Source organism: Erpetoichthys calabaricus, chromosome 18 (assembly GCF_900747795.2).
Source record: "Erpetoichthys calabaricus chromosome 18, fErpCal1.3, whole genome shotgun sequence".
NCBI classification, from domain to species: Eukaryota; Metazoa; Chordata; class Cladistia; order Polypteriformes; family Polypteridae; genus Erpetoichthys; species Erpetoichthys calabaricus.
The window spans coordinates 84,738,167-84,763,938 of NC_041411.2; the positions used below are offsets into that span (position 1 = coordinate 84,738,167).

At 35.4% G+C, this 25,772-nt stretch overlaps 1 protein-coding gene across 1 annotated transcript in view; it reads left to right on the forward strand.

Annotated features, from left to right (window-relative positions):
* suclg2 (succinate-CoA ligase GDP-forming subunit beta) overlaps positions 1-25,772 on the forward strand; it is a 142,266-nt gene that overhangs the window by 49,264 nt on the left and 67,230 nt on the right. Inside the window, 6 exon segments of the mRNA XM_051920956.1 lie at positions 1,621-1,720; positions 8,142-8,232; positions 9,338-9,502; positions 11,670-11,759; positions 12,150-12,246; positions 21,234-21,395. Coding sequence (XP_051776916.1) covers positions 1,621-1,720; positions 8,142-8,232; positions 9,338-9,502; positions 11,670-11,759; positions 12,150-12,246; positions 21,234-21,395 — 705 coding nt within the window.

Consider the following 25,772-nt stretch of genomic DNA (forward strand, 5'->3'; position numbering starts at 1 on the left):
TAGTTTTGTTTATCAGTGTAGCTGGCATAATTTCAAATGTTAATGATTAACATTAGCCCCTTATATACCCTCTTACCTTCTCCTAATTTCATCAATGATGGGATGGAACCAAGGAGAGATTCACTAGTTCATCACATACATACAGTATATATAGTCTCTATATGATTTCTGTGTTTGAAGAGTTTACCCTGGAATCAGACCACTTAGGCTATTTGGAGCAGACAAATGCTGCTGTATAATAATTATTGTATGTTTGTGTAAAATGTGGTTCTCATACTGAAAGATGGTTTTGTTGTGTATACCGCATTTATACTCCAGAGTCATGCTTTTGTGCAATTGTAGCCTCCAGTTTTCTTTCTTTGTAGTGATACTGCAGGTGATTTATTAGGGGACTGGAATATTTTAGACTTGGGTTCAGGATAGTCTTCTTTCTGAATGTTTTGCACTTAATTCCATCTAAATATATGAATTTACCTAAACCAGTTTTTTTTTCTTTCTGTTATTTTTTAAGTGTTCTTACAGTCATTCATTTAAATGTAGTAGATCCTTTTTTCAAAGCACCCTGCAAAAGATGTCAATGTAACTGAGTAAACATCAGTCTTGGGACTGTTTGAGAATAAGTGTGACAGTGCTCATCACAAGTGAAGACAAAATCAAGTGTGTTGCAATCCCTAGGTTACAAAATCCTAAGTGGTAATACCACTTAGACCGAAATTCACCAAACGAGAGTCTTTAAATACTTAAACACATCCATAAATCCAACTGCTCTCTCACACATTCCAGAATGACCTGGTAATTTCTCAATCCCATGTTAAGTAGGCAGGTATTCTGAAAGGTGAAAAAAAGGACTACAACTGTTATCATCACGGACAATGGTGAAGTGCTGGGCTTATTATGTTATTACGGTTTTCTGTACAAAAATACAGTAGTTTACAGTAGCTTGAAAAATAAAACTACAGATGTCAAGTAAAAAAATGCTGAGGAAATGGCTGGACATCTCCAGAAATCTAAGGAAATGTCTACAACATTTTTACTTCCTCTCAAAGTTGTACAAAGCTCGGCTTCTGATAACTGGCTTTTATTCTCTGCCTGTATTAAGTGTTCTTCACAACCACATGAAAGGGTTTGAGCACTGCTGAATTACCACAGCCATGAGGAAGACAGTCCATTGCCTTAATAATAATAATTCATTTCATGTATATAGCGCTTTTCTCAGTACTCAAAGCGCTATCCACACAGGGAGGAACCGGGAAGCGAACCCACAATCTTCCACAGTCCCCTTACTGCAAAGCAGCAGCACTACCACTGCCTTATCATGGTCTCGGCCTGTGACATGTTGAATGGTGATGTTCATTTCCCCAACCTTGGATGGGATGCATATGTAAAACTGGCTTATTTATTTATTTATTAATTTTTAAAAACTACATATGAAATACATCTTAAATGTAGTGGTAAGTAGCTTAGCACCTATTTGACATGCATCCATAAATAACAAATTGAAATTATGTAAATACATTTTATAAAAGCTGTTTTTAAAGGGTTTGTGTCAAAAGAAAATGTTTTGAGCACTAGCTTCAAATTGGGCTTGTAAACCTAATTATGCTTCCTTTTCTTTTGCAGAAGCAAAGGAAATAGTTTTAAAGGCTCAGATCCTTGCTGGTGGAAGAGGCAAAGGGGTTTTTGACAGTGGCCTCAAAGGAGGTGTTCATTTAACAAAAGAGTAAGTTTTTTACATTCATTAGAAGAAAAAAAAATACTATTTATTATGTTTCATTCTCTTTATGATAAACTTACCAAAGAGACAAAAAATGAGCTGGTGATTTTCAGGAGCACTTATGATGCTGTTAAAGCAAGTCTTTTTGATTATATTAGCAACTTGAGAACCTTAACTTCATTTGTATTAGCTGGATCTTGGGGAAAAATGTTAATTATATTTAGGCCATGTAGACAATACTTGATATTATTCTCTGATATCTTTTTATTGAATAGATCAGTTGTGAGCTATGAAGGTCTAAATCAGTTAACCTTCTGAAGCCTCACCAAAGCACTATATGTTAAGATGCATTGTTCAAAATATAACATTTTATTTAAGAATGTACCAACTGCAAGAGAGAGGGTACATTAACTTACTAATACTTTTATAAAAACTCATGGTGCTTCATTGGTTATTACTGAAGTGGCCCAGCTCAAAAAACAGAGATTTATTGCTGTCCCAACTGCTGCCTTTTTGGAGATTCCACTTTCTTTTCTCCCATCACCCAAAGGAGTTCCTGTTAGTTTAGTTATTTCTGTAAATTTGCCCAGTTATAGGACTGTACATGACTGTACCCTGTGTTTGACCAGTTCTTGGTTGATTACTACTTTATGCTCCAGGCATCCCATTACTAGAATAAATAAAATTATTTGTAGTTAAATGTAAGTTATTTTAAAGTGGGCATTACAGTTGAGTAAGTTACACATCAGCAAGATATTCAAAAGTACATCTTATTCAAGTCAAATCAAATGCCCTCCTCGCCTTCACTCCACTACCTATTTAGTGACCAAAGAAATAATACAAACAGATCGCTCACTTATACAGAGAGACATCCAAAGGGTTAAAAGAGGGTAAGCTTGCTGAATTAAAGGAATACTCCACCCAAAAAATATTTTTAAAATGCCACGTATCCTGTATAATTTGCAGTAATGACTGAGATTTTTACTAAAATATTGTTAAATAAATCACTTCCAGAAATACCTCCCATGAACTAAAGTGGAATGTACACAGACATCTATGAGAATTTGAATTGAAAACCCACCTCCCCCTCATTTATTGGTCTCTAATGCAGCCCAGCCCAGTCACAACTTATTAATTGGCGAACATTGCGCCTCAAATGATATCGACCGTGCAAAGTTCATTGGAAGACATGTGTAACTAAAGATTGAAAGTTAAAGAAAAGTGACTGAAAATATTATCAGGAAGAGAATATGCCTCAGACTGGTGTATCTCAACAAGCAGAAAGTCATTTCACCCGTCCAGTTTCACAGACCACAACTAAATAATCCTAAAGTAGTCCAATTGTGCATATGAATCTAAATATAACAGTGACGAGTGTGTCTACAATTCAAATACTTGTTCACATCTGAGAGCATTCTGTTTCAGTCCATGCAAGCATTTTCCTAAATATTTAACAATATTTTTAGTAAGATTACATCTGTTTGGGATGTTTTTTTTATGACTAGATGACTTGACACATGGATTATGTGATGTGAGAAAAGTGAGATTTTGTTTTTTTTTTTATCATGGACATTTTTGATATTTTTTTTTTTTTTTTTTGCTGTTATCCGGTGTTGGTCACCATAGACATATTAACTTTTTTTTATCTCCATTCTTCATGAATACATGAGATTACATTTTTTCTTGGCTATCACTACAAGCCACATAAGTTATGTAACATATTAAAAAATGTTGTTTTTTGGGTGAAGTATTTCTTTAATTTACTTGATTGGTTGAAGAAAATGTTAATATATGGTGCCAAATTTGAAATAACTTGTACAATTTTCCTCATAAAGTAACTCTGCTTTTTCCAAAAGTAAAAAAAGTTAAATGTTATGACATATGAATTTGGATTCTTCCAGTTAAGTAACATGCTACAAGTGAAGCCTTACATTATGGCAGTGGTTGTTCATTAAACAATAACGTCCATCAGGTGTTATATCATACATGGCTGTTAATGGATTAGGGATCACTGCCTGATAAATAGGCAGAGAGTGTGTTAATTTTTTTAATAATCATTTTTTTGCATTCATATAGCGCTTTTCTCACTACTCAAAGCGCTTAGCAATTGCTGATTAAATTACTCACATTTAGGTTCTTGACCTGGGTACATTTTAGGTAGCATGTGGATATGGATGGTGCCATCATATTTTCTCAGATAGTCTTTATATGTGTATGACTTTTCAGAAAGAAAACTAACGTGATTGATTGTATGTATTATCAAATCTTGGGCATTTCAGACTGTTTGTTATATGTAAGTCTTGGCTTTGCTGCTTTGGCCTTAGTTTTCCAGATTCTGTTACCTCACTCTTGCTTTCCTGGCATTTTCATATTAATGTACAATTCATTGCACATTGATATATTCCCTTACTTTACACATCAACACCAATTAAAATCTTTCACAAAGATCATTGTTATAGCTTTTGTTCCCAACTCTCCCACGCCACAGTTTCAAATTACCTGTCAGTTCCATTATACATGCAAAAAAAAAAAAAAAGTCAGAACCTGTATTTTACCATTACAGCCTCAGGATCCTAAAAAGATTCAACTGTTGGTACATTTTCATGCTTATAAATGAATACAAAGTATGATATGTGTATGAATTTGAAAGGTGAAACTTGACTAGTTTTATTAAACCCACCTTCCAGGATCTTTTCCTTTCTTGGTGTGAATGTTCCTTGAAGTGTCTTCAGCTCCCTGTGCCTCTAACACCAAAAATTATTTTAGGAAATTGCAATGGGGATAGTGCTAATGCAAGCTAGAGCTCTAAGTTTGTAGGTGAACTACACAGTGCCAGTGAATTGCTGGGGAACATGGTGAAGCAAAGAATAAATGTAATTGGCCTTGACTTTTCTTAGTTGGATCTCTTTGCAAGTGGTATTTTAAATTAATTTGATTGCCTAAATTAGATCAAATCAGTTATTTGTCAACAGATACCCTACAGTCTGAAAGTGCCTTATAAGTAATCAGCCCCTGGTGCTCTGGTTGCTCTAGTAGCACTAACAAGGATATTCTTCCCTTACCTATGGCTTCTGCTTGTGTACCACTGAAGAACATTCTAAGGAGGCCAGAAACAATGCGATTTGCTCACAAATCACAGTATAGTATAATCACTTTTCAGCTCTCTTGACACTAGGGTGGCTTCCTCACCTCAGACTTTTTTTCTTGTTGGTGCTCAAGTCAATGGACATAATTTTCTAGGTAGTATCTTGTAATTATACACCAGATGTAGTATCAGTAGCACAATATATAGTCTTCACATATCCCCCATTGGTTTATATTCATCATTTTTACAGCATAATAATATACATAATTCTCAAAATCCTTTTCAAGATTTGCTTTCAATAGGTTAGTGTTGATTATTTTGTATTTATGATTAATATTAATTTACACTTGTCTTCATTGAATTAAACTTTCCAGGTCTTCGGCTGTTTCAAAAGATTGTCTTAAGTCTTTCCAAATTATTGTTGCTCAGTATTTTTTTGTCCCTCCAGTGTTCTTTTCATTGAAAGATTTCATAAGGTTACTTGCTATATCAATGTCATTAATATGAAGTACATAGAGTAATGATTCTTGGACCGACCCCTGAGGGGCTCCACTGATGTCCTCGCCCTATTGTTTTGTCATCTGTACTCTTTGCCTCCAGCATTTTAGGGAGCTTACACTAAAACTACTAAATAAAAAAGAAAACTAAAAAGAGTTTTCTGATTTAGCTCAAGATAAAAAATGTTGTCACTTTCATTGTGAGGCATTTTAAAGATGTATTGCCATAAGTATGAAGAAGTCCTAGTCATGTTTCTTGACACACTTCTGCTGGCTGAAAGTCTTCAATGCCGGTGTGCCACAGAGCATGAACAGCATTGTTCATTATGGCACTTGGTTTTGTTGTCAATTCTCCCTCACTTCTACTTCCATTGGGTCAAGATTGTGTCCCATAATTGAGCCTGCTTCTTTAATTAGCTTGTTGTTATTTCTCTTGAAATAATGTTATGAGCTCAGCTCACTGTAGCATAGAAAATTGCACAGGGCATCAGAGTTTTAGAACGTGTGAAGGATGTCACTACCCACATAAAAGGAATGCAGTCTTCTGAGAAAAGAGAGCCTACTCAGCCCTTTCTTCTGTAGTTCCTCAGTGTTGTAAGACCAGTCCAACCTGTCTTTAATGTTGACCCCCAAAGTACTTATAGCAGTACATCATTTTTACATCCATTCTCTGAATAGTGACTGAGCATGGAGGCCTTTTGGTATGGGAAAAATTCAGTTACCAGCTCCTTGTCTTCGCTGATGTTAGTTAGGTTGCAGACAATTAATTCTCTTTGCACCAGGAAACAAATTTCTCTACCAGACCACTATATTGATGCACTCTCGCTGCCCTCCATCCCCACCCCTATCAATACATTCAACTAGTGGAGAATCATCTAAGAATTTGCTGTTATTGTCCGAGGTTTATAGTCTAGAGGCACTTTTAAATGCTCTAAGTACATTGCAAAGCACTATTTATCTTCCAGATACTCTATTGCACCTGCTGACACCGTGCTGTCAACTTTTACTCTCCTTTATTCATCAGTTCATTTTTGTTCTTTAGGTTTTTTGAAGTGTTTTATCTCACACATTGACTACTTTTTATTTACCTTCTGCTGTTAGTTTGAATCCCAATGAATCGTGTGTTCCAGAAGCTGTATCAAGTATTGATTGATTGATTGATTATTTGTGTGCATAGATCCACTTAAAAGAATACATAAAATGCTTCTGGCCAAAGACACAACTTTATAACAAACATGACATTTTTGTCCATTTCAAAACAGATTCTTACACACAGGATTTTTTCAGATGAATAAGTATTGCAATTGCAGGTTGTCTCTTTTTTATTGACAACATAATATAGATAGCAGCTTGTGTTTCACTGTAAAAACAACAAAACAGACAGAGCAGTGATAGAAGCAGCAACCCCAGAGATTACAAGCTGATAAAACAGATGTTTTAAATTGTCGCAGATATGGTTTCATGGCAGCACAGTGATTCATCAAATAAAAGATTGCTAGTCTCACCTTAGATAACTGTTTGTAGAAAATGGGTGCTCTTCATTCCCTTTGGAATTGTGCTGATGACACATGCAGCATTGAACTTTACAAACTAACAGCAAGTGCCAAAACCACAGTCCTGTCTGCAGTCTCTTAAACTAAGCACACTTTCAACATTTTTGTATTTTTGTAATTCTGAGTGTGTTCTGGATTTACTACCATTGCACATCTTGGATATGCAGCTACAGAACAGGAGTGCAATTTTATCAGATATGAGTGAACATGTACCTTCAGAATTAAGAAATAGACAAAAGTTAACTCCATAATGAAAATAAACAATGCTGTAATTTTTGGCTTGAATTCATTATGAATTTTTATAGTTTATTCTTATTAGTTTTGTAAAATGTTTTCTGATTATGTATTCTTTGAATGACACTATTTAAAATAAAGATTGATTATTATGTTTTGGCTGTTACACCTGGTAGAGTATTGAAGGTAGGGTCTTAATAAAATTCTGGCATCCTGCAGGTGTTATGCTATGGAAAAACTCTAAAGTGCCCCAGAAATTGCACTTAGGGCTACCAGGATGGACCTGACTTCTGCTAATTTAAGATGAGTGGACAGTGGATGGGTGCTTTGTAAACTGATCATGACATGGGCAGCTTTGTTTTTGTGACAAAAATGTTAGGCATTTGTAAGGGAACATGAGACAGTTGCTTTTGGGTAGAATGGTAATGTTATGTCTGTGGTTTCAGAGTCCCAGGTATCTGCCATTAATATTTGATGGACTGCCTTGAAGGTTTTTCATGGGTCCACTGCAGTTTTTAATGTTTTCTTGGAAGTCCTTTCATGATCAGAAGAATCCTGTTGTAGACAAATAACTCACATCTGTCTTTCAACAGCTATCACCACCATTACCTGATTATCTACCAGCTGTCAATCTGGATTTGTACACTGATAGATGGGGCTCAGGTAACTCCATATTTATTGGTTATCAACCCAGTGCATTGCTGTAAAGACCATTGGCTTCTTCTGATATGAGCAACCTGCTCTGCATTCCTCCTGACAGGAGCTCATCATAGACTTTTGTGTTGTACATCTAGTTTTGCTTTACTTATCAGGAGTCTGCTCCAGATGCTTTTGAGTAGACAATCTCCATTCCTTTTGCTTGCAGATTTTCAACTTTCAAATGTTATTGGCAGATGTGAAATTTTTTAAGCAGCAGTACCAGCATGTCTTTTTTTTTTTTTTTTTTTTTTTTTTTGCTTAATTCACAAGTAAAAAGAGCAATAGTGATGAAATGCAAAGGTTTCCAAAAACTATACTGAATAAAAAAACTTGAAATACATTTTCTTTTTGTTTTGCAGCCCTGTGATTGTTGGTGAACTCGCAAATCAGATGTTGGGGTTCAGTCTTACGACAAAGCAGACCCCAACAGAAGGGGTTAAAGTAAAAAAGGTAATGTGACTACTGGAATGAGATAGCATGAACATTGATTTAGCTATCATTTGCTCCTTCCTTATTTTGTCTGCTATTGCAAATTTGTGACACTGGAATGAATGCAATATTCAAAAATGAAACACATGTAATAAAACATTGTGAAATATGTATAGTACATAAGAGTATTGAAATGTATACACTACTTTCAAGTTATGATTAAGTAATCACCTTGTAATAAATTCAGAGTATACTAAAGACATCTTTTCTGATGACGTTAGCCCTTTGCCAACTTATTTAACTTGCCAAGTGCCCTCCAAAAATGCACTATAGTGCATGCAGATGTTTATGAATGCCAAAAATGAAATTTGTCTTAGTCACGGGTTACAAAATATATAACACATCTATGAGAAGTAACTGGATAGTCATGTTTATTATTGTAATGCTTACAGGTAAGTAACTATTTTTCCTGAACAAAAACACTTGGAAATGTATGTATTTACATAATGAAATATATTTGGTTTATGTAAAAAATATATATTGTCTATTGTGTTTTAAATACTATGGGATATTAACACATTTTTGTTATGATAGCGATGAATCGATAGCAAAAGTAAAGAAGGACCAGAAAAAAAGTATGAGAGCAAAGCTAGAGTCAAAACCCCAGTATTCAAAATAATTGACATCAAGGCCAAAACATTAAAGAAAAATTGAGGTCAGAATTCAGAGTGAAAAAGTAAAAAATAATAATAAATAAATGGCTTTCAGAAAGAATATTGTAGCAAAAAGTTTTCTGCAATCTTAAATAGAAGAAAGGCCGTCAAGGAAACCTCCCTGACCCACACCCCCAGCAAGTTAGGTGGTAAGTTCAGGATCGACGCAGCTGACATCAAATATGGGTCCCTCATATTAGTAATATGTAGACTCGTATCAGTGCTAGATGGCATTGTCAGATAATTAAATTTAAACTTTACTCTTCAGATTATATCAAAAGAAATCCAAAAGTTCTAATCCACAAATTATTCTTTTTTATAAATGAGGCAGATAATATTGTTGCTGTTAAGACTTTTCCACCTCACTTCAGAATAAAGCAGATCTAACAAGTCTTGTCAATTGTCTTTTGTAGGTGATGGTTGCAGAAGCTTTGGACATTTCCAGAGAGACCTATTTTGCCATCCTAATGGACAGAGCTTGCAATGGTCCAGTAATGGTTGGAAGTCCCCAAGGTGGAGTGGATATTGAAGAGGTGGCAGCCAGTACACCAGAGCTCATTTTTTAAGGTAACATTTCTGTTTTATAATTATTATTTTTTTGTTTTTGTTTTTATTTAATTAAAATAACTTGGAAGTCACCAGATTATGAAGAGGAATGACAGTGGTTTGAAGTGAAATGCATATTTTGAGACAAATGTTCATTCATCAATACAAGAGACAGTTATTAATAATAAAATAGTATAGATTAAATTAGAAATAGTTAGTCAAGGAAGGCAACAATACAAATAGGAAGAAATAATAACTTGGTGTCTTTTGGTTACTGGTAAGGTAAGAACTGGATGTTAACCTAAATTTTAATGTTGAAACTACAACAGTATAATAAACAGCAACATTCTGATGAGTGGCCATAGCACAGCTAAAAAAGTGTCTGGCAGGATTTGTGGAGTATCTCTATCTGTGCATTGATTTAATGTGCAATGTACATTTTATTTTGCTTTTTTCCTATATAAGGTCTTTATCATCTGCAAAACACACCTTCAGGTTATTAAAGACAAAATGATAAAAGTTTTTAAATTGGTTAGCGATATAAATGTGTACAGTGAAGGCAATTTGTTATGAACCTCTACAAATCCTTCTGTGGCAGAGGTTATTTTTAAATTGGTTAAACTCTGTGAATGCAAGGAATCTTAGGCTGATACAGTGTAAATCATGCATGACTTGTTAGTAGGGCTTTCACCTTCATATCTAAACATTGAATGTATTCAAAAAAGTATTACAGTTCCCAAAACACTTCTGAGACATTACAGGATTTTTTAGTTTGCCCTCTAATTATTTTGAATAACATTTTTTAAAAGCCTCTTTGTTTTAAGGTTGGATAATTTCAGTGTTCTCAGACAAGTGCACAGATTTCTGTAAAGCAAGAAGATCAGCCTTTTCCTTTTCATATATGAGCGGCTCAGTAACATTGCATTATGGCTTAGTGCGAACCTTCCTGTCATATGGAGAATGGCCTATGCTATCTATCCATCCATCCATCCATCCATCCACTGGACCAATTTAATTAGAGGTTGCAAGAATCTAAAGCCTGTCATGGTAGATTTGAGTACAAAGCAGAAAGTAACCCTGATTTAAAGAACTAATAACTAATCTGGAAGTAGCTTTCTGCTGTTCCACATGTACAAAATGACTTTGCTATGCAATTACAAAAAAATGCAAGAAGCATCTGCTTAACAGGATGGATCCTTTCTACAAGTCATACACATTATCGCTATTCGCTTTTTGCAGAAGAAGCCCAATCGACTTCACTGAAGATTTAAGAAAAAATGTTTAACACACTATCATTAAGTACTTTATTTTAAATGGTCAGCATTTTCCCATGAGCTGCTAAAGGCCTGTTATGTCACTGGCAATGTGTCTTTTATAAAATTTTAAGCACACAGCAGTGAGTCTAAACCATGAAGTGATGAGCAATCCATGCGTCAGAGCTGCACTGTGTACTGCTATGTAGTATTGAGCACATTTATCCTTGACCGCCTCAGGAGTGCACATCTTCCCTATTAAGAATGATTCTCCGTTTAACAGGTTTTGCTTGTTTAACATCCATGCCACACCCTGAAGAATATATGAAAGCTTAATGAATTCTAAACTGTGAAAGCAATATGTTAATGGTCTGCTTGCTGTTGCTATACATTATAAGATACATGTAACCACCAGGGTTTTCGACCCTTATTCAAATATATTTGAATGATGATGCATTTGTAATATATATTTAAATCTTGATTGTTAGCTAGGTGACAGTCATACTGTTTAATATTCTTTAGGCTCCAAAATATATTTAGCTGATTTAGTGAACTTTTCCTTCACAATTCTTGTAAGATTTTAGAACCTTAAAATACTAATAGAAGTATTTTGATGTGCATTGTAATTTCTTGAAATTTTAATTGCAGTGAGAGTGAATCTCAAGGCTAATTTTGATTTATTTTAATAATTCAGTCCATCACTGGTAGTTTATACTGTACAAGCCGGAGCTTACTGCTGTGCTTTGTCCCTCTTGAGTAGGTGTTATAGGGATGATCTGTAGATGATTTAGCAATTATAAAGTCATTCTCTAGGCAGTGGTTTGAGGTGGAAAAATGATAAGTGACGGATTGCCACCATGTAATTACTGCTTTTTGAATTAATACAAATAGTCTGCCTTCATTGTTATAAAACTCAAGTTTGACATTTTCTTTTTGGGTTTATCAGGAAGTAATAGATATCTTTGAGGGGGTAACAGATGTTCAGGCGGTTCGAATGGCTGCTAATCTTGGATTTAAAGGCCATTTACAGAAACAGGTATGAAATACTGTAATTCATATGTTTGCATTTTATTAAAACTAAATTGCATTTTGTAGTTTCCCTGTACTTTATTAGAGGTAATGTTGGTCTTAGACTGCATATTTTTAGTTTCCACTATTACATTTTGCTAAGCTTTCTTGCTGGATTTGTTGGCTTTTGATTTTGATAAGGTGTCGCAAGCTTCTGCTTTGTAGGGTGCAATTGAGAATACAAAAAGGGTGCAGCAATTGCTTGATTAAATAACACACACTTATCACTTTAAAAGCTAAAGCAAACTGCGTTTAAAACCGCATGCTGGTTGCTTTTGTATGCTAAGCTTTGTACGAGCAAATCACTTTATTTAATAATAAAAGTTAACTTTTTATGCATTTTCTTTTGTAAATTTAGGCAGCAGATCAGATTAAAAAGCTTTATGATTTGTTTCTGAAAGTGGATGCCACACAAGTTGAAGTAAACCCTTTTGGAGAAACACCAGAAGGACAAGGTAAGACATGAAAAAGACCCGCAAGGATCTTGGAAATATCAGATATTCCTGTTGCATTTTCAACCTATGTTTCTTCATGGCTGCAGCACTTATCGCAGTTATTTAAATAGTGTTTTACTTTCCAAGACTGTCTTAACTTGCGGAATGAAATACTGTATTGTTCTCTTAAAATTTGAGTGGTTTCTGAATCATTTAGATTTGTGAATATATAAAGGAACATTCCAAACAAAATTCAGTTGGAATGACATGCAAAACCCCAAGCTAATGATCACACATAGATGATGAGTTATATTTTCATCATGTTTTATTGTGAAATTAGTTGTCAGTATTTTCTATGGTACCAGCAGCCAACTGGTAAAACAAAAAATTTACACTATTTGGTTTGTTCTCTTCATTACCACTCCACATTCTGTGTTATTTTGTAAGCTTTCTTTCAGTTTAAAGAAGTGTTCAGGTTTGGTATAAACATTTCTGCTACGTTGTTATTACCATCATCATCCTGGAAGTGTCTCATTACAAATGTAAGAATTACAATAATTTATTTGCGGAATTCAATCTCACATAGATTAAATGGCTGGAGTAGTGGATTGAGTGATCTCTCACTTTCTTCTCTACATGTTCACTGTTTCCCTCCCATTGCGTCATCCAGCAGTAACTAAATGTTAAATGTCAGTGAAATGCAGTTGTAATTAGAAGGTGGTGCATTGCAGTTTATGAAGGATACTAGAACAGAGTACTTATATTTATTTAAATTAAATTAGTTTTCTGCCTAAGACACATTTTAAACCATTCTTCTGTTTGTACTTCACTGTTTGACCTTTAGGACCAATCCCCACACCATATACAATTTAACTTTACTCAGAAACCTGCAATGCCATCATTTAAAATATAAGACTTTACTGCCTCAAAATAGCTTTCTAAGAAGTAAAGTCTGTTTTAATCATTCACGTGACATTTATGGGTGGAAACCATCCTCGAACCAATATATCATATTCTGTAATAGACTTGTGTCCTCTACCGGGTGTGCTACAGTATTGCACATGTTACTGTCTGATTAAGCAATCTGTCCCCTATGGCTTCAATTGTCAAAAAGAGGGAATGGAAATGGATAAAGCAATAAGCTTAGAAAAAAGAAGCAGGCATGGAAGATTAAATGAAGAACCTCATAAATGATATTATCTCTTATGCATTACAGAGTAGAAGCCTCCAGTTTCTTATTTTTTTGTGTCATTTTGATTAACTGATGTAATCAAACACACACACATGTATGTCAGTCTGTTCATATATGTGTGTGTGTGTGTATATAATTTATAATAATATATAATTTTTTATTTTTTTTTTTTGTTCTTTATTTTGCCTTATACAATTTCTTGTATTAGGAATTTGTAGTTTTCACATACCCCTTGGGGTCAGAGCACAGGGTCAGCCATTGTACAGTGCCCCTGGAACAATAGGTTAAGGGTCTTGCTCAAGGGCCCAGCAGAGTAGGATCTCTTTTGGCAGTGACCGGGATTCAGACCAGCAACCTTCGGGATACCAGCACAGATCCTTAGCCTCAGAGCCACCACTCCGCCCCATATATGTATATGTGTGTGTATATGTACAGTAGAACCTCGGTTCACGACCATAATTTGTTCCAAAACTGATTTGGTCGTGAACCGAAGCAGTTTCCCCCATAGGATTGTATGTAAATATAATTAATCCGTTCCAGACCATACGAACTGTATGTAAATATATATAAAGTTTTTAAGCACAAATGTAGTTAATTAAACCACAGAATTAAACCACAGAATGCACAGCATAATAGTAATCTAAATGTAAAAACATTGAGTAACACTGAGAAAACCTTGAACAACAGAGAAAACTAACACTGCAATAATTCGCGCTACCAACCGCTGGCTAAAAACACTTTTTTTTTTTTTTTTTTTTAAATGAGTTTTAAGCACAGGGAAAAAAAATGAACATTTGAAAAAATCTGTAATTTAATAAACCACCAATAAAAGTAACATTGCAACAATGCACACTACGAACCGATCGCTATAAACAGAAGTGAAAACAAAATCAAGCCCAGTGCATTCTTTAACTGCCTTCCTACCTTATGAGTCCAGCTCTCTCTCTCTCATGCTGCCTGTGTGTGTGCGCGTGTCTCTTGCTGCCTGTGTGTATGTGTCTATCTTTCTCTCTCAGGTGCCTGTGTGTGTGTCTGTCTCTCTCGTGTCTGTGTTGCGCTCTCTCTCTCTCTCTCTTGCTCGCTGCACAGGAAATGCACAGGGAGAGACTGAACATGTACAAACCGAAAGGGAAACTGGCTTGTTCATATACTGAGTGTGTTGTCGTGAACCGATGCAAAAGTTTGGCGAACTTTTTGGTCGTAAACTGATTTGTACGTGTACCGAGACATTCGTGAACCGAGGTTCCACTGTATGTATATACTGTATGTATATATATATATATATATATATATATATATATATATATATAATGTGTGTGTGTGTGTGTGTATATATATATAAAAAATGTGTGTATATATATATTATTTGTTTGTGTGTAAGTACATCCTAAATAACTAAGAGGTCCAGTGTTTGTCCAAAATGGAATTTGCCAATGTAAATTTTAAGGCTAAATCTCAGGTTTCCTTTTTTTTCTGCTTTACTCTAGGAAAATGCTAAAGAAATTGTATTTTTAAAGCTTCCTGACTTCTTACTATTTTCCATTTTAATTGAATGTTGAAGACTTTTTCTGTCAAGTTTTCACCTTTGGCAGACAAGGCATAATTTCTTCTTTGCAAATATGCAGGAATCACTCCTGAAGTTACTTTAAAGTAAAATACTCAACAGTAGGGCTTGAAAGTGTAGTTATTTTAGGTAATATGGCATGTTTCAACATTTAGTCAAAGGCTGTCAGGTGGTTTATTGCTGTGGGGTTATGATTAGCATTTATGTTGTTATTGCGAAATTCTTGTCAGGTTGAATATGGTTCAGAATTTACAATGTCTTTATACTCCCCTGGCTTTAATAGTATCTTGGCAGGGTCAAAGAGCTTTGAACAGTTTAAATATGTCTTGTCAAAAATTAAGTGGAACAAACACAGTTATCCTAAGTGTTGTACTTGCCAATTAATACATGTGAATGCTTGTGTACAGTGAGGTGTAGATACCGATCACTAGATTTTTAGTAGATATTATTTTCATTCTCACATTATTTTTCTGACAGATTTTCTTATTACATTTTTGAAGTGTTATAAGAGTTTTGTTTTGTTTTTTTGTAACAGTCACTGCCCAAAGTGCTACCAGCACCCTAACATAGTGGTGTTTTGGCCCATGTGGGCAAAGATGGGTATGCCTCTCTTTTGTTTTTGAGCCACTATAATATTATATGAAGCTGTTGCCTGAGGCCTGAGCTTTATTTTTATTTTAATGAATAAGTCTGGCCTCAGAAATAACTCTGGTGACAATCATCAAAATTTCATTTTCTAGTAGGAACTTACTTATATGGAAAGGTGTTTCTGAAGGGGGGGTGCTATGTTGTAAATTACTGATTAGGTAGCTACTTACTCTTCTAGCTTTCTGTCAAATGACTTGAACTTCCCTGGTAGACATTTTATAGCTTCCAGTCATTAATAGCTAATGTCTTGCTGGAAATGGCAGTGGCCAGAACACTATATTTCATTGGCAGGTTTATAGATCAGGAGACGAGTGAAATCTGGTTACAGAATGAAAGTAAAGAATAGCCGTGTGAAGATCACAACATTATAGCAACTAAAAGTGACATATCCAGATGTTTAGTTGTATAGGTGTTTGTGGTAGTAATTTAAGCACCGGCTTGGTGGCAGTGATTTTTTTTATTTTTTAAATGACCTCACTGCCCTGAACCCAGTTTGATTCTTGCTTGCAGAGCATTCCATGTACCAAATGCAGGCATATCTGTATTATATGTATCTATTATAAGCCCTTACCAAACGATACACACAAAGTACCAGTATTATATCTTTGGAAAATACATTCCACAACTAAGAACAATGTATAAATAAGCAGCAGAAAGAATAGGCAAGAATTTAAATTTGTTGATACAATTGAATAGTCTTATCAATGTGCTGTTGGGTTTATTAATGATTTTCTGATGTCTTAATTATGAGTGTTCCCTGTGATGAGCTAGTATATCATTGTGAGAATTGTTCTACCTCATGGCCTTTGATCCCAAAGATAAGCTTTGAGTAAATGTTCAGATTCCTTCCCAAGATCTCCTTCCACCCTAAATAGAGCTGGAAGATTGTATTTCTACTAGTTGATATAGAGTCCCTTTAAGTCACAGTAGAAATCTGAAATGCAAAAGACCAAGTCAGTTTTACCACTAAATAATTAAGAGGAGCATCATTGAAAACAGACTCTTAATAATAACCGCATTGGAACATTCTGCACTCTTTTATGGATTAATGTAAAAAAAGGTATTGTTTGTTTTTCCATCAGCTTTGCAAAGTATTGACAGGTTAATCTACGTCTATACAAATAAATACTGTAATGTCCTCCCTTAACAGCTGGGAATGAAATTTTGGTTATTTCAGACACCCCCAACATATATTTACTGGTATTCACTCTAACTAGGAAAAAACATATTTAGGAAACTAAAAGTACTTTGGGCGATTTAGTGTAATTATTAGGTTAACACATTCCAGTTTTTTTTTTTTTAAATCTTATACAAGTGTAACCTACATTTAAAGTAAATTTGAATTATGTATCTTGCAGGCATGTTAAATCATTTTTTGAGGTGTGAGGATGGGTAGGCACTGCAGTGGACTGACACCCTCTTCATTGTTTAACACTAGAATTACCAGAGCCTACGAAAAAACTCGTAGATCTGGCCCACCTTAAATCGCTTCTTAAAACCGTTCTCACCTCTCCGCCAGCGTCTTTTGTCATCTAAATGTACTGATAAAGACATGCTGCAAGCAGCCGGCTATTCCATCCCCCCACCGAACTTCTCTCAGCTCATGCCTTGATTGATTATCTGGGAGTGAAGTGGAATTTTAGAGTGGAAATAATAAATCGTTATTTGGAACACATGCATTTCATGCGTGTTGCATTTCTATAGTAATTTGTGTAAACACATTTTTAAAACAGAAACATTTTTTATATTCTAGTAGCAAATGACAAAATGTAGGCATAAACTATATAATGTATGAAGCCTGAAGTCCAAATATCAAAGAAACACTTTCACAAAAGGTACAAAAAAAAAAAAAGCCGCCGCCAAAAAAAGCCACCTTAGTGTGCGACATTGACACTCATTTACTATGACTGCCGCCGTGGCACAACAGTATCAGTTGCTGAATGGGAATCGGAAGGTCACGAGTTCGATCCTGCATGACTCCCTTTTGAGAAGTGAAGTGTTCTACTATTTTAGAATATTTTAGAATAAAAAGATACATTTGATTCAGTCTGTAACAGCCAGTGTAATTTATATTTGTAAAGGTTAGCTTTGTTTTTTTTTTTTGTTTTGTTTTTTTTTTTTTTATTCACTTTTCATTCTCTGTCGCGTTCAGGATCCTTCCCTACAACCCCCCCTCCCCCCATCTGACACTGCTGTTTTCACATAAAGACGCGCTATACCTCTGCAGTGCATCACAATACATACCACCGCGTGTTTTTTTCCCCACAATCTTGCCAGTCTCAACATGTTGCTGTATGCCATTTCTTTTGTACTCCAGGACATGCAGAGGAAAGCATAGTAAAGAGCAGTAACTTCAGCGCTATATGCAATCATCAGACACTCCCCATCCGACACTGCTGTTTTCACATAAAGATGCGCTATAGCTCTGCAGTGTACTTGTGACTGCATTGTCGTACCAATGCTTGCGGACTGAAGTGTCTGCATGCACTTTTCATGGCATTACATTTGTATTTTTTGAGCATGCCCATGTCGCTCAAACACAGGAACATATGTTAATGTAAAAGTTTAACAAAACAAGTGCACTTTTATTCAAGACTATAACCGAAGGAAAAAGATAGCAAGTAACAGTAGGCGGTTGATATGACAGTTTGAATGGTGCAATGCTAAGAACTTTTGATTTCCATTCCGTGCTATATAACTGTTAACATTTTAATCTGATGATTGCATATAGCGCTGTTTTATTCAGTGTGCGCAAGAACATGCAGGTGGCCAGTTGCTGCGTGCTACAACGCACATTTTAAAAAAAGAAATTTGACAAATATATGTGACGTTTTGAAGAAATCATTTTATGATGCGAATAGTACCAATCAGAAAACATCGTCGAAATAATGCAATATTATTTGAAAACGAACAGCTTCAGATCAGGTGTGAAGTTATACTGGCGCTGTTTGAGTCAGATCAGAAGCTGAATAAGCTGAACAAGCTCCTGTTCTGACTCAAAGTAAAAAGCATGAATTAATCAACAGAAATAACTGCGATCGACATTTTAAACTTAATGATTTACAGTGCATACCAATTTATAAATTTTATGTCCGTTTGAGGAAAAAAAAAAACACTTTCTCCAAAGCTGGGATTCGAACTCGGGTCTCTGTAGCACGGCAGGGCTGCTGTGCTCCAAGTCAGCTAATCTTAGCGTTAAGCCACGGAAGATGTTGTATCATCCTTAAACCTTTCGTGAAAGTGTTTGATATTTGGACTTCAGGCTTCACATATTCTATAGTTTATGCCTACATTTTGTAACATTTATTACTAAAATAGGAAAATATTTCTGTTTTAACAATGTGTTTACACAGATTACTATAGAAATGGAACATGCATGAAATGCGTGTATTCCAAATAACGATCTATTATTTCCATTCTAAAACTCCAGCAATTCAGTCACTCCCAGATAATCAAACAAGGCATGAGCTGGGAAAACTTAGTGAACATTCTGCAATGGTGGGGGATGGAATAGCCGACTACTTGCTGCTCATCTTAATCGGCACATTTAGAAGACAAAAGAGAGGTGAGAACGGTTTTAAGGTGGGCCGGATCTACGAGTTTTTTCGTAGACTCCGGTAATTCTAGTGTTAATGTCTTGGACTTGACGCTGCTTGGATAGGCTTCATCGGTGAAACCTTGAAGTAGATTGAATTAAGGGCATTTACATAATCTTAGAGAGTTGAATGTAGTCGGCTACATGCTCTCATGAAAGCCAGCCATGTGCTGTTACACACCCAGCGATTCACTCCAGCTAGTCTACATCGTTTTTCAACAAAATCAAATGGGTTGTTTTGTTTTTAGTTGTAGAGGCAGGCTCTGTATGCTTGAGAGCTGATAACCTATAAATGTTCACCCAAAAGTACAATATATACGTATAATGCAGCAACAATGAGTTTTTGCAACACAGGTGTTTTGGACCTCACAAACAGAAGAGAATCTTGTCTGTTTGATATCTCATGTTTTATATACCACGACAGAATAGAAAAAAGAAAACAAATGGCAGAGATTGTGGCTGAACTCCATGTACTTGTTAATGCTTTATACTGCACCTGCCACATCAGGCAGCTTGTTATTAGCCTTCAGAAAAAGGGCGAGCACAGCTGTATTGGAAGGTTTGTATACAGTTGCTAAATATGACACAATTGACATAGTCCAGTGATGAGACCAGCAGTTGTAGTAGGCAAGACTGACATAACCAACGATGAGAAGTCATACATTGTGACATTGGCTTTAGAGAAAGCAGTGTATATATGAATCTCGGTTAAGAAGGATTAGCACTGTACCTCCTTATAAAATTAATATGATCAATTATATTTATTTTATTATTTTTATTGATATTACTTAATTATAATACGTAATTAACAGCAAAAAGTGATGACCTCTGTAATAGCTGCTGTCTTTGAGAGGTGTTCAAGCCAATAGAAGTGTCAAGTTTCTGGCACCAGTTATTACGCTTGGTTATAGGCAGAGCTCAAGAGGTAATCTATGGATGCCTGTTTGTCAGGAGTGCAGTGTTAGACTAAATTGACTTCCTGGGCAGTGCTTTCTTCTGTATGTGCATGTAATCCCCACTAAATGTTTTTTTTTCTGTTGATATATAGCAAGTGATGCTGAAGACCCTGATACACCTTTTGTTCACCCTTCCCTTGTTTTCAAAGTCTGGATGATTTTATTGTCAATTTCCTCATTATATTATTAAAAATGACTGCATTGTAAAGAGATCCCATTGTTAAATCATCTTTCTGTCACTGCTGTGTAATTCTGCTGCTGAACAGAAGCATAACACCAGAAAAGATCTTTCTGGCACTCTGAGATATTAGATTTGTCTTGTGTGTCTTGGGGATGGTGCTTGATGAAATATTTGTGAACATTGTGTTTGAAGCTTTCCCACACTGTAATTTGGTTGTTGGGCTCATCTCACATTTATCCAATCTATTTAAATGAACGTAATTTTAATATTTACACCTGTTAAAAGGTCAAAACATTGATTATAGCTCCTGCTGCCTTACAGATCCAGTGACTTGGGTCTAAATAATGCACCAAATTATTGTCTTTTTCCAAGTAGGCTTTCCTGCAGTATCCTCAAAGATGTGCAGGACAGATTAATTTATGAATCCAAATTGAGCCAGTGTCAATGGGCCCAGTGATGGACTGGCAATCGTGTTCTCTTAATGCCATGGGCCCTATGCTACCACCATAGGCTCCTGCTCCCTGCCACTCTAATATACAGTAGATTATTAAGAAGTGTTTGAAAATGTTTTGATCTGTGGTTTTCTAGCTACATATTGTGATGTGACAAGTGTGTTGAAGTATTCAGAACATTCTCCCATTTTAACTTTTAATAAAGAAATTAAAGTTAAATTACCAGTGTTTTACCTTTATTTTGGGTATTTTACCTTGGCAAAATAGTATACCTTTTAGTGTGTTTGGAGCTCTTTTTATTTTCTGTCAATGAAAAGCAAGGTTATAACTTTTGAGTAGGTTATGGAGGATGGCAGGTTTGCAGCAGTTCTTTATGAATTCTGTTTCATGACTTTCATTTGCTCTGCTTTTTCCCCTCAGTTGTATGCTTTGATGCGAAAATCAACTTTGATGATAATGCGGAGTTCAGACAAAAAGAAATCTTTGCAATGGATGATACATCTGAAGGTGATCCTCTAGAAACGGAAGCAGCAAAATATGACCTGAAGTACATTGGAATGGATGGAAATATTGCTTGCTTTGGTAAGTGTAGTCTGTGCTGCATAATGATTTTCATGTTCAGTGAACATTTAAAGTCATTCATGTAAGCAAATCTGTTCACTCATTGAAGTCCGACTGCTAATAATTTGATGTGAAGACTTAGACTAAAGCTGTGCAATGACCTTAAAAAGTCCCAAGAAAGTATGCTAGATTATATTATACATTTTGTTAATTATTACATTTTATAATTGTCACAGACATTCTCCCATGAGTGACAGTCTCTGTAAAATACCTTTTGCTTGTTAAAGAATCCAAATTAACATATTTTTATTGAGTATTTTTACTGTTGGTTAGTCCTGCATAATGGGGGTCTCATGGTATTCTTGTAGATGTTTTTGCTCAAATCCTGAGCTTGTGGTGTAGTGGGTGAGGTGTTAAACTTTAAACCTTAATGTTTCTGATTCTAATTTCACTTCTAAGTTAGATGTGCACAATTGTACCAAGTCTCTGCACTTATAAGCTAAATTTTTTTAAGAAAAGTGGAAAAATTTGATATTAGGTAAAGGGTATGGATTATCGCAGACCTCTCAAATAATAGGAGCCATTACAGTGTTTAGAATTTATTCCGCAGCAAGTGAGAAACTGTAGAGTTCATCATTCCAGGAAGAAGCTTTTGATATCGATAATGTAAGATACACTGCCACTGGAGAGCAAATTGTGATGGTGGATCCAACAGTGACAGTGAGTGGAAAAGTAGACAGTAGGAGATTAGTTATGTGTCAGTTATATTTGTTCTTCATGAAAAGTTAATCTGAACCCAAGATTGTACACGATGAGTGCCTGGACTGTTGAATCCTCAATGAATCACACTTCATGCAGTGTTCCAAAGAGATTGTTATGGTAATGAATTCTGACTGTTAGAAATCTAAGACTTCATAAGTGCAGGTAAAATTAAATACATTACTATGACTTAGAGTTCAACCAGCAATTGAAACAATGGAAGCCTGGCAATTCTAAAACAGTGAAGAAGTTCAAGGACCAAGTAAGTCCTGTCAAGATCATGTGTATATTTTTTTTGTAGGCCATATTGATTACATATCCTCTCTATACTGATTTGTTAAGCTGTTTAAAGCACTCAGTCAAAAAAAAGAGAAGAAAAAATGTATTGTCTCACTTCTACTTCACAATGTTTCCATGATTCAGTGATTCAACATCCACCTTATTATATAAACCTGACTGACTACATGTGACTACCACCTGTTTCACAGTCTACTTCCAAAGAAGATAGCAAGTCAGCTACACAAGTTAGAAGACACATTTTCTCCATATAGTGAAATAGAAGAGCTTTATGAAAATTATAACAAGTATGCAGTAGTAGTATTCACAAAGATTATGCTGAAAAATTGTTCATTTTAAATGTTTCTTTTAACACATCAGGCTCAGAAATGTTTTGATCTTGCCTTTTTTGTTGTAAAAGAACCAAATAGCACAAGATGAAGAGTTGGGACACCATCATGGTGAACAGTGTTTAATAGACATATACAGTATATTAATAAACAAAAACAAAAGACTGAAAACACTGTGGGAACAATTAGGTCCATGGATCACACAGGTTCTTGAATGAACACCCACTTCTCGTTCCTTATGGTCTTATGTATAGTCTGGCGAAAAACAGGGTATGAGTTCTTTGATTTTGGAGGAAGTAATGTTGTTCCTGGCACCCATTCCTCTATTCTAATGGTAAGAAGGGAGAAGGAGTCCGTGACAGCACCTTCTCACACTATGGATTCGATTTACATTCATCATAAGAGTCTTGAATATACCCCCTATTTGTGTGTATTTGAGATTGTGTGTGTGTATATATGTTTAAAATACAGAAAATACACTGACAATGAATAGCAAACAGAGTAAACACTAGGTAGAAACTGTTCTTTTCAAAAAAGGTGAGTATTGGAGCACTGCACAACACAAACACTTTACAGTTGTTGCAGTATGTATGACAAGATGAAAAGCTACATGAAAGAAAGAAAAATATATTAACTAGTTGAGTATTTAGGTATTTAAGCTGACAATGTAAAGTCAGGCACATGAAGTAAGGGGTTCTACAACAGGAGTTCTGAGCATGTCTTGTATATAATGGCCTACATTTAAAGAATCGGGTGCAGCTTCATTCCTTACCTGGAACTCTCAGGAAAGCAGCCCTTGTTGATTAAATTTTTGCAAATAATAATGAAAACAGTTTTCTTTACAGTTGATCTGTTCTCCCTGTCCACAAGCAGTAAATCAATAAACAGAAAGTTTGTTATACCTGTTAATTTTATTTTTGGTTAGTCATCAATTTTCTGGTGATAACAGGGTTGGTGAGCAGCCTATAAGTTTGAAAAGACACTCACTGCTTTTCAAATGGAAAGGCAGCTCATTTCTAAAACATTATGTTTTGATATTTTTTCTTTTATTATTTAGAATTAAAAGTATTCCTAATTGATTGGTGCTAACAAGACTTAACTGATAGGGTCACTAAATTGACTTCATGGTAACAAGACCATCTCTTAAAGGGATGATGTCTAATTGCCTGCATTGCTAGCATGTACATGGACTAATTATACTGTTTCTTTTATAATTAAATAATTTGTATGTAGGTGCAATAAGAATGTTTTAGTGTACACCATTTGGTGTGCTTTGAGATAAGAGTCTCACTGACGCAGACAAGTAGTTGATTTTAGAAACGATTTAGAACTTATCTCAAATGATAACATTTGATGTATTTTATTCCAAGCAAGGCAAGATTTTCCCCTGGTGCAGAGAAATACTTGCAGGCCTCTCAAAGCCAAAACTTATACTACAGAAATATCTTTCTAGGTTCTGACCTGGAAAGACCTACTAATTTGAAAAATTCATTCTGAAAAAGTCTGATGGTTTAAAAATGATTGTTAATTAAAGACATTTAGAAAGATTTGTACTACTGTATCTGCTTTAGTGGCAGTATGTCTAAATGTAATGTGGCACATTTGCACACCCGGTGCTGCTGCCTCAAATTAGCCCCCCTCCAGTATCTAAATGCAGGCCTTCCCCTCTCCCCTAAGCACAAGCTGTCATCCAGCAGAGCTAAAATGTGTGGCTTTTTTCTTAAGCTCAAGTGTCCATTCAAGCTTTTGACTGCAGGTGTTCATTTCTAATAGGTTCATAGGAAGTACATGGTAAAAATGAAGTGCACATTAATGCACACTGTAATAGTATGGGAATAATCAGGTTTGACAGATGTGAAGGTTAGTGTATGATTCATATAAATAATGTCCAGTTGAAATAGTCACAATAGTTGATTCTCACTGTCTTTGCAGTATCTTTAGTATGTTTATACCATGTTAATTTGTGAAAAGTAAAGGTCCTTTATGAAAATACCTGTTAAGGCTGACAGATTTAACACAATGATTAAAAAAAAAAAGTTATGCTTTATAGTCATTACACTCCCAGTAAATGACACTGTGTGTTTGTTCTATAAACATACCTGTTCCAGAGAATTGTGGCATCATGAGTCTGAACAATGACTGCCGTATTGCACTCATTTTTATAAAAATGAATGGCTTTGAGTGGCTAATGATATCATATATTAAAGATAGCATTTCAGACATCATAGATCTGCTTCAGTTTCCCTTGGACTAACCGCGTCATAGAAGGTGCAATCTTTACTGCCTCTCACCTTGCACATTCTCACCTTGACAATAGTAACTAATAAGTAAGTATCCTATTTATCATCCCTATGAAGCTTGTCAGTAAACGCATGCTTTTTGGCCTCTCATATTCCACATGTAACCAGATTGTGGGCTTCTTCACTGGTGGATGGGAAATTACTCTTCCACCATACTTCTCATGAACATTAAGCTTAGTATGCAGCCCTCATAGTCCATCAATCAGTGCTAATAATCTCTGCATGTGCTGCTAGACACAACACAAACTCAGTAATGCACTGACTACACAACAGTGGTGGGTTTGATTCATGATCATGATGAGATGACCTGTAGGAGAGAGTGTGAAGTTCCTAGTTGACTGGTACACTGAAAACAACTGGGACTTTAACATCAGCAAAAAAACTATAGTGTGTGTGTTTCTGGAAACAGGATATGGACTGTGGACTCATCTCCATCAAAGGAGCTGTTATGGAGAGGGTTAACAATTTCAAGTTCCTGGGAGTCCATATAACCCAGGGTCTTCCTTGAACCCATCACATCTCCATTATTATTAAGAAGGCCCACCAAAGAGAACACATTCTTAGTAGGCTGAGTAAAATAATTCTGCACCAAAAGTGTAATTTGTGCAGTGTAGAGTATTCTGACTCGTTTTATTACAATTCGCTATGGTAGTACCACTATAATCACAAAGCTCTGCGTCAAGTGATAACAGTAGTATAAGAAATCACTGGTA